The 10,724-nt window shown below is 39.1% G+C and overlaps 1 protein-coding gene across 3 annotated transcripts in view; it reads right to left on the bottom strand.

The window, feature by feature from the left end:
• Positions 1-10,724, bottom strand: part of LOC123021805 (sine oculis binding protein homolog) — a 168,458-nt gene that overhangs the window by 137,267 nt on the left and 20,467 nt on the right. For all 3 annotated transcript variants that reach the window (XR_006414409.1, XM_044426938.1, XM_044426925.1), the window contains exons 2-3: positions 8,830-8,968; positions 7,326-7,511 (exon numbers count right to left, since the gene is read on the bottom strand). Coding sequence is in view for 2 of the 3 variants with exons in the window: in XM_044426938.1 (XP_044282873.1) it covers positions 7,326-7,511; positions 8,830-8,968 (325 nt within the window). In the remaining variant the exon portion in view is untranslated. The remainder of the gene's footprint in view (positions 1-7,325; positions 7,512-8,829; positions 8,969-10,724) is intronic.

Genomic DNA, 10,724 nt, shown 5'->3' on the forward strand with positions numbered 1-10,724 from the left:
AGAGAGAGAGAGAGAGAGAGAGAGAGAATGAGAGAGAGAGAGAATGAGAGAGAATTTTAGAACGGTAACCTGCCAGATTTACAAGTTTACAGGCTTTGGCTGAAATCCAGTTTTGCATGCACAGAGAGCAGGCTGCAACATGGATCATCCCCTTCCCCTCCTCACAGCTGCAGCCCCCAGTACTCCTTGAAAATTATATCCGGAAGAGCCTACAGGACTTTGTTAATGGCCTCATCCCTGGTGGTAGTGGAAGAGGAGTATTGCTAAAACTGGGAACTCCATCGGCATGGTGAAAGCCTTCATCTGATTTCAAGCAACTCCTTTCTTCCACTATATGCCACAAGACAGCTCCCAAAATGTTCAGCACCCTCTCCCCACCTTATGCAGAAGCTGTGACGAAGTTACAGAGGGGATTAAGATTTGTTGTCTGAGCTGCCTTTTACTCACAAACACTAGATTTTACCCTTTACTATTAGCTGGCATTTTTAAAACGTTGAATTTGAAAAGACATACCTGACAAAGAGAAGAAGGACAAATGAATGCTCTCTGAAACAAAAATAATTATCTCTTCTAAATTTAGAATGTTAAGCATTCTAAATGCTGGTAATGGTCCCATTCATATGCTCTGCTCCACTGTTCCAGTGTATGCCAGTAACAATCAGAAAAGTAGCTTTTTTAGGTACAGTGCAGTCATTTTATGTCCCGCTGATTTCAGTGCAAAGTACTGTAGAAATGCTGAGACTCAAGATAAATTCTACCAAACATTTAAAAGGGGTCAGAAAGAAAGAGGAAACTCTATAAGCAGTTGTCATTTCTGCTGGCAGAAGTATGTTGTTTGTAAAATTTAGCACCTTCGCTTACAGCATCTAACTTTGGATAGACCATACAATTTCTTCTCATAAGAGGCGTGGGATCATCTCAGGAAAGTCTGAGAGACAGGTCAGCAAGCCCATGGTTCCTGGGAACTCCTTCATAAAGACGGGGTACTTTATCTCTTTTGCCCAACTTCAGCAAAAATTGCGCCAACAAAAGGCCACAGCAAGTTGGGTGAGAGTGGCTTTATGCACAAAGAACATACGATAGGCAGTTCTGCATTACTTTAATTCACAAAGGACACCACTCTTTTTACAAAGTTGCCACCTTTCTTTGTACCACAATAGCTACACTTAGAATGGGATCTGACTGCCCTTGCTGAATCTGAAAGATTAACAATAAGGCTGGAAGTTTTGATTGGTTTGGATAATTAATCAGTGGCAAATAATATTAATGGATAAAGATGCTTTTTAATCAGCACGCTTGAGAGTGAAGGGTAGGATTGCTTGGGTTCTCGTATGTTATTCTCATAATGTGCCTGGGATGAAAGAATCAGTTGTTCTTGGCCCACGTTTCAGGGCCATGATGACACAGACTCTTCAGACGGAAGAATGAGCCCTGGCAAATAGGAGCTCTAGATATAGAGAAGGAAGAGCCAGAAGAGCTTGTCTTAAGGCAACCGTTTCTAGATGTTCAGGCAGATCCTGAGAACAATCAGAGGCTGCAGGTGCTAGGAGGCACCATGGGACATGAGCCAGATGAGCCTGGTGTGATCCTGAATGCATGACTCAGAGAGAAAAACTTGCTAACTAGAGGGGCTACATACAGCTAAGAAGCTTTCCCAGTTCCAGAAGGGCATTCCCAGAGGGGTGGGGCCCAGGGTTACTCAAAAGGAGGGTTCTCATTAATAGTTTCTAGGTTGAGTTCAATGAACTGGTCTGTGCATGCAGGCCTTTCTTCACTGGTTATAGTTTGCTGGATGTACACTGGAGAATAAGGAACTTTTCCCAAAGAATGGTCTGCCATTTGGAAAATGTGAGGGAGTAAACCTAGCTTCCAAAAGAATGAAGGAAACTTCAAGTGTTCGATTATTATTTTCCCTTTAAACAATGAATGCTATGTTTTATTTAATAACATGGCAAGTTATCCCACACCTCCTTAAGTATCCACACTGAGGATCTAGTAACCTGCAAAAATATTAACATTAATCAATTAATTGGTTAAAAAGCAAGTAATCAGTCAACTAAAAAGTCTTTAATCAGCTGGCATCCCTAGTTGATAATTACCTTGCATCTTCCCTACCAAGACATAAAAATATCTTTTACATAATGAATAGCTGAAACTTTAATTAATGGGTTTTCCTAATATGTTGATTGTCATGGAATCCAACTAAATAACATACCAGCAAATACTTCAAGGATGGAACCCTATGCCTGCTTAGACAAGAAAAAAGTCCTAGTATTCCCAGCATTCCCCAGTCAGCACTGGACTGTATTCTAACTAAGTTTAGGATGCCATCATTTGCATAGCATTGTGCCTTCAGATGATTAATGATGAAAAATTGTCTTATTCTTCCTATTATGTTGCTTTTTCTAATTTGAAGCTGAAACCCCCACATTCCCGCTAGGATTTCTCCAGTTATTACTGTGGGTTTCTTCCAGATGAGGCATTTATTGTGCAGCTGCATTGCCAGAATTGTGGAACTTTACAGGCAAGCCAGGCATCAGTGCATTCCATTTGTAAGTCTCCCATGTTTTCCCAGCACTCCCATTCTTTTTTCTTTCCATAAAATTTCTATGAAGGAGGAAAAGATAGAAACTACATAGTGGTTAGTACTGGGGCCCCTTCCTCTGAAACAGACTGGGTTGCCTTCAAGCTGGTTTTGATACTAATTATGCGCTTCAGCTACAGTGGTCAGACTTTTTAAAAACCTTTTAAAAAAGATTTAATAGGAAAAGCCTGTCATACTTGAATATATGGAATTACTGCAAATATATAGCATGTTTCCTTTCAAAAGCTAATCTCTAGGAAACTAATCTTTTGGTAATCTCTTGGAGCTTCCTAATTTAGGTTAACACATTACTTTTGAAGAGCCACTGCTTCTGGAAATTTTCTGTGTGCTAGAAAGCTATAATCTGATGAACAGTCAGAAATGCCATATTACAAATATGCTTCATACCCACAGCTTAGTGCAGCCCCAGCCATTTGTCATTTTGCTACCTGAACGGAAGATGAAAATATTACCCAGACATACACACACAGTACAATTCATTCTACACAAGCCTCAGTCCTAAAGCCATACTCCTTTTTGTGCACCACGGTTCCCATTGCAAAATAATTGTGAAGAGGAACAGGGCGTTAGCAACCAGACAAAATGAAGCCAGGGAAAAGGAAAGGAAAGGCCTTTGTAAAATGTGAAGTCTAACTAGAAGCAGGATAAGGCCACTCTTGTAAAAGAAATATCTCCCCGCTTTTCCCATTTCTGTGGAAGCAAACTGGTACAAACTTACTTTCTTGGCTCCCTGAAGCTGTCTCCCTCTTCCCAGTTAAGGGAAATACGAAGATGTTAGGAGTAGCTTTCAAATTTAAGTTTTTAGACAAGAGGTGGTCTTCTTTCCGTTGTATACAACCCAGATCTCAGGAAAGTCACCTGTACCCTGTTTTATCATTCTCTTTTCTCTCCTTTTGTTTTGAACCATGTTTCTTTCATCCATAAATAGAAGAAAAATGGGGGAAAGGAATGAAAGGGGGAAAGGAGAAGGTGTGTATGCTCAAATCTATAGTGTATGCTGAGCTCAACTTGGCTCTTGGATAATGAGAGAGACGATCTGAACCTCACACATGCAAGAAAAGATATAAGAGGTAGAAATCTGCCTCTCTGCTAATCAAACCTTATATAGACCATGATCTTGGTCCTGGAAAAGGAATTTTATATATATGGTGCAAGAAATCTATTTTGGAAATGGAGGCAACCATTCTAAAAAGGCATAACTGTATTTTATACCCTGCAGACTCGAAAAAGCACAAGATGTGTTAATGTTCAGCTAGTGGCTCTGTGTTCTGCTAGAAGTTATGAAAGCACTGATAGAACATGGGCAACTATCACGAGCAATATATATGCACAATTTGCATGACATGAGGGTGGTTGACAAAACATGGCGGCTTGTTAACCACCAGTCACATGCCAGACTGATGTACATAATTACCTTGGAGGGGTGCAGCTTCTCGTATCAGGTGAAATCAACAAAGATGGCTTACTGGAGTGGTTAATAAACCAGCCAGAGCTCTTGGTTTGTTGTAGGATTGTTTAAATAACATGAGAAGCCATGCAAGAGTGCATGAATTGGCAAACTGGCATGTGTAGGCATCATAACCCAGCACAATTTAAATAAGCCACAGTGAGTTGTGGCAATAGTGCAGATTATGTGATAGTGTAATGAAGTCATAGTTGTGAAAGCATTGAAGCAATGGCTTAGACAAGCATGTGTGCAAGCGCAATCAAAGCACTTGTACAAGAATAAAAACTGGTGTCCAGAAGTGATGGAAACTTTGCTCCAGCAAAATACACAGTTGGATACAACCGTACTGTCATTAATGCAATGTGTCCAAACTCATAATCATTTATTATTAAATGCCCATGCTTATTTAAGGTAAAACCAAGAAAGGGAGAGGAAGAGGAAGAGAGACCAGTGCCTACCTGACACTTTGCTTCTTGAAGCAGAGTTCAAATTGTACCTCAGCATCCTGCTACAGTCAGGACCTTACAAAGTCCGACTGCACCATTCAAACACTAGTTCCTGTCTTCATATTTCCTCAGCTTCGGGGCATTGCCTGAAGTAGGTAGCTTTAATGGCACATGGCAAGGCCAGGCATGACCATCATATGGCCTTGCTCTCGGCTGGTCATTAAGAAAGATAACACAAGGAAAGGAAATTGAGAGGTAAGGGGATTCTATTCCACACACCTGGTTTGTACACTGCAGGATTGTTTGAGGGGTTTTCAGATGGCATGATAAGCTGTGCCAAGAAGGATAATTAGGCAAATGGTGTTGTTGAAGCCAAGGTGATTGTGCAAACCAGGTCAAGGAAAGGCAAGAGAACAAAGCTAGGAGCAGGAGCCCATCATGTTGTATTTGGAAAAGCAAACTAGAAAGGGCACAGCTAAGAAACAGTGTTTGAGAAAGCAGGAAATTAAAAAAAAAAGGAAAGGAGATAAATAGTAAATGAAGAGTTTGCAACCTATATTGAAACATGAAGAAAAATAACAGCAAACCCATGTAGAACACTATTGTAGCAATCAGTTCCAAAATAGTGTGATTGGATGACAATGATGATTATTAAAGTTAATGGTCAAGTACAGACACATATTAAAATTGTTACAAAAGAAAAGGCTTTGTTGCAGAGAGAAGCTGCAAGCAAAAATAAGTTCTGAAGATCCAGAGAGAAAGCTATGCATACCCTTTTCCCAACAGAGGCACATGGAAAAGGGACACTGAACTCTGCCTCTGCCCAATATTTTATTCCCTTTTCATCCACCCTGTTGAGTTTCTGTCTGCTTAGTTCACGTCAAGTGTCAGAAGACCAGCAGGAGATGTTGTGGGGAGGTAACCTGCAGGTACCAAGAAGACTGGAACACTCCCTGCCCTGCACGCTTCTGTTCAAATTCTGTTCCCATTTCCCACCTGACTACAGCAGATCTGGATCTGTCTCTATCGTGTGGACTCTGAGACTTAAGCCCAGATTTCCTACATTTGAGTCCAGTTCTTGACTCACTTGACCACCCTAAATTTCACTGACATGGGCCAGCCAAGAAGACTGCTCGTTTCTGTAGTTCCTAAATTCTTCCACAGAGTCTTTGCAATATTACTTGATGAAAGCTGAGGATATGTTAAGTCTTTTTCTTCAATTAAGTCTATACAGTGCAACAAAACTGCCATTGACTTAAACAGATACACAGTAGAGCCTGCTGTTATTTCAATTCAGCATTATTGCTGTGTATACAACAGTAAATAATAACATAGCAATTAAACACCCTACTGCAGCCATAACTGTAACTTTTGCAGCTTATAAAAAACAGCAACCAGTGTATACATCATATAAACCATGAGAAATACCAGATGGAAGAGAATTGCTTTAGATAAGAAAGTCAGGAAAACATAAAGGGCACAATCCAAGATTGCATGAGTGAAATGTTATAGAATTTCCCCTTCCTCTCTCCCCCCATGTCCCCCCAAATCTGCTGTAGAGGGATCCCCAAGCCTCTGGGCAGATCGGGAAGGTGAAGAAAGAAGAGGAATGATCTTCCTCCCTGATCCTTTGTGGAAGCTCTTCCATCAATAGAACAGAATAGTTGGATACAATCCAAAGCATTTTGAAATAGTCTCTCTGGGACAGAGATCTAAGTACACGTATATGCTTGTCGCACCTCTCGGAAATGAATGCAGAGATTTCTGTATGGACTGCAACAACAGTTGCCTGGAAAAGTTTATCAATATGACACACACATTATATTAATTTTACCCCCATGGTTGTTTAGCTTACATTTGTTTTTAATTCTGACCATCTTCCATTACATTACTTAAATACTTTCAGCCAACCCTGAATATAGTCTCCTGCTATGAACTCCACTGAAGTGATTTGGGTTCATGCCACTGAGTTATTTTTAGAATAACTTTGTGAAAGTGCTTAAACAAAGATTTTGTGGAATTTGAAGGCATTATAATATCCCAAGAAGGTTAATAAATACTAATGTGGTTCTGCTGTTCAAGTCTTGAGAGGTCGGCCAGGTGGAGCCTTCATACAGCTTGTCTGATATTCAAGTTGCCAACCAGACTTTAGAAAACCGCAACAGCTAGCCAGGTTTTGATTAATTATGTGAATGAACTCTCAGAAGGTTCTTTTTTTCTTTCCATAAAGCAAATCTTTCACCAGGTATGGCTCTTCCTGTCAGAGTAGTACAGTGAGTGCAAAGTTGTGTTTGGTCAGATTTTATCTTGCATTGTATTCTAAAAGGTACAAGATTCTTCTCAGGGCCTGAGGCAATAGATAGGCACAGTGCAGCCGAAATTAGGCATCTGTAAGCTCTGTGGATTTTAATGGGAGAATTAAGGTTGTGTCAAAACCTCTGCACTAAAATCAACAAAACATAAAACTGCATAGCTTGATTAATTGACACACTGACACAGACTCAGTCAACAGCAGTTAAGTCTCACCAAAATCAGTTGGACTAGTGAGGTCATCATTCAACTTTCATTGATTCATTGGGAACTAAATGAAAGTAACACAAAGTGGAATCCTATGCACACTTCTCTGAGAGTAAGCACCACTGAATGCATTTGATTTACTTCTGAGTAGACATGCATACAATTGTGCCATCAGTCTATTTTGTAAGGAGTATTTCTATGTTTCTGCTGTTCTGAGGTCTTCTGGTCATTTATAATTGACAACATTCTATACAGAAATACTATCTGATGTATGTTCTTCCTGAGACTATTCCAAACCAAGTGACTTTACCTGCTGGTGGCTTAATGAACGGTGGTGGAATTAATGGGACAATGATGGGAACATTTCCATGCTCCTTTGACCCTGCTGGTGAGTCAGAGAGTCCATTTCCTGTGGTGAGCCCTGGATAGCTTGTGTTTATACTGTATGATGAAATAACACTGTCTTCAGGTAATTTTGTTTTTGGCAAAGAATTTTCTGTAAAAGAAACACAATAAATTATAAAATATATTAGAACAGAGATGGTACTAGCCTATATATTTAAATAAACATATGGCTAGAAACCTCCTTGGACTAAGACTAGTTGTATAAGAAATTTATCACACACCCATACTGCACTTCAATATGACATTAGAAACTTACCCTGCCATTCTACATAATGTACCCATCAAAGTTTTGGAATACAACTAAAAAGACCTGGATTCTATTTCCCAGGAAGATAACTGTGTGACTTTGGGCCAGTCACTGACTCTCAGCAGCCCTACCTCACAGGGTTGCTGTGAGGATAAAATAGAGGAGCTGGAGGAGGCCAATCATGTAAACCACTGCGGGTTCTTTGCAAGAGGAAAAGCAGTAGGATATGAAAATAAAATAATACTGAATAAACTATAAAGAAATAAAATAAAATCATGCTGAATAAAATGAAAATAAATAAAATAAGCCAGATAAATAGTTGGGCTACCTAAAGTGGCAGGGATGGAAAGAGCAATAATAACGACTGTGGCCATAACCCCCAAGCACAGGCAATCAGTCAAATGAACAATTGCACAGAACTTGCCCATTGGAACTTTGCAAGTAAGGTGGAAAAATTTGCCCAGCTGTAATGCACTACATCTGCCCAGCAGTACTGTTTTATCTGATTCTCCATTTCTAGAAATTACGATAGATTAGCAAGAAAACAACAATGTGTGGAGCCACATTCCAGCTGGCTGTACACAGCAAAGGGTATACAGGAAAGATAGGCTGAAAGTCCAGATCCTACCAAGGTTGTGCCTTCTGTCACTGATGTATTGTGATATGATAGACTTAAATGGGTGATGAAAGTTAAAGGGGGATGAGGGGCTTGATAGATTTGAACTTAATACTCAATTGTTTACTGCAGGCATCTATTAAACTTTTAAACGACCAATTATTCTCATTATCAAATAAAACTGCAAGAAAGGGTTTCACAGAGAAAAGGCTGCATAGGGCAGTGCAGGCAGAGGGGAAATATTGTGCTTGCTTTTTATCCTGGATTTTTACACCAATTGGTAGCCATTTGAATTACAGCTTTATGACAGCTGATTATCTGAGGTAGAAATATGGCTCTTGAAAATTTATATATGCATAATAGTTATTGTTTTGTTCGGTACTGCTCTTCAGGACTTTATCTGCCAGAAATCATAGCTGTGGATACATTTGAGGTCACCTTTAAAACAGTGACAGGATAAACAAAAATTACAACATAAGCAAATTCTGGCAAGTGGTTACAGTTAATCCTGCTTTGCATGAACAAAGGAACATTAAATGTCATTACCTTTGAGAACAGAAATGTGCTGTCGGCTCTCCCCATCTGCAGGGTAGTTCCTGAATTCAATATCTTCTCCATCTTTTAATTCAACCTTATCATAACCATACCAGCCAAGGAGCTCATTCATGGTGTTTTCTGCAAAGTTCTGAAAGAGAAGAATTGCCTACTTATTTATGCAATCAATAATCATTTGGAACTAAGAGATGAATGCATAAATCGAAGTCTGTTTGCACCGTACCGTGAAATAGCAGGTTTGTCCCACCTCCTCTAGACTAATGTTCATTTATCAAGTCACGTACATAGAATGTAATGCATTTAAATCTTTGAATGACACATGTAATTATGACAGACCTTCATGAATTTGCAATTTAAAGAAAAATATGAGGGGGAAGAGAGCTATTTATCATTTCTTGTACATGAATTGATAGTCAGTGATATATTTAGCACATTTTTTTACAAAACTTTATATCCTATGCTAACACAAAGTGTTTGAAAGCCCATCAAGAAAGCAACAGAAGAACTAAGACAGTTTCTCAAGCACTGGTTAAGTGATCTCATAACATTACAGCTGTTCAAGTCAGTACAGACTACTAAAACATGATAGAAGTGTAGTCTAATACCATCACAACACAGATATGTTATAGAAAACATTTAAAGAAACTCACTATATGTATTATTTCCTACACTCCATTCATACATCCAATTTCCTGATAGTTCTTAACCATTACAGTAGTACCAAGTAAGAAGCATGAGAATTGGCACAAACTCTGTTGACTGGTTTATCAGTATGTTGAACCAACCTGCCCAATGTGCCTTGAGAAAAAGAGAGAAAGGATGATGTATATATTCTTTAGAGATCCCTTCACACTCCAGTCCTACAAGTATGAGGATCACATGCGGGTTAAAAAGTTAATGGCGATGAGGGTGTGCACACAAACTTTGCTCTCAGGGTCATTATCCCTATCAGCTTTATCCCGAATCTTCTTATGTTAAGCCAGAAGGTCTGAAGGAGGCTTCTGCTCACATTTGTTTGAACACAAGTGGAAGCATCCCCAGGGAATGCTTTACCAGGAGCACACTGTCCCCTCAGCCTGCATGACAGAAAGAGGAACTCCTCTTCCAGAAAGGCAAACACAGACGGATGGTTCATGGAACCATCTATATCCAATTATTGTAACCTGCCAAGCTTACACCAATTGTTTCATAGCTAATCACATCCTTGTTCTTAACAGGCCATTTATTTAAGATGACAACAGCAGACCTGAAAGACATAAAGTTCTGGATGTCCCAGAATAGCAGTGCAAAGGACCTGGGGAAAAGGTAGGAAAATTTAAAGGAAAAATGGGTTTCACCAGTTTTTCCTTTTCTTCCTTTCTTTACCTTGTTTGTTTGACTTTTGGAAAACCTGAATAGTTTTGTATTATGAAATATTTACTTTCAGAAAGATGAATAAAATGTTTCAGACATGGTGTTCACATGTTGCTTTATTCCCCCAAAATGGGTTTTAGAAAAGAAAGGCCCTTACAGGACAACTAAACATGTAAAGTTGCTTAATATTTTGAACTCTTGGGGAGAAAGGTTCAGAATATTCAGATTCCCAGAATACCTCTTTCTTTAATTTCTATTAAAATTATTCATCTAAGGAATCTTTCACCATTATAAATTTAAAAATATTCCTACTTAGGCTCACTTTTCCCAAGCTGTGACTAGAGTTATTATATCATAATTTGAGAAGCAAATGTTCACTCTTGAAAAATTGGATTTTATTCCACAAAATCCTGTGGATCCTATGCTGTAGGCATGGGACTACTTCATGATGAAACAGTACACAAAAATAAGATGTTCACTAAAGAGAATTATAGAATAGGGAATAACATAGGATTGTTCAAATAGTAGGCTTG

This window comes from Varanus komodoensis, unplaced genomic scaffold (genome assembly GCF_004798865.1).
Source record: "Varanus komodoensis strain SLA01 unplaced genomic scaffold, ASM479886v1 scaffold1, whole genome shotgun sequence".
In the NCBI taxonomy this organism is placed as follows: domain Eukaryota; kingdom Metazoa; phylum Chordata; class Lepidosauria; order Squamata; family Varanidae; genus Varanus; species Varanus komodoensis.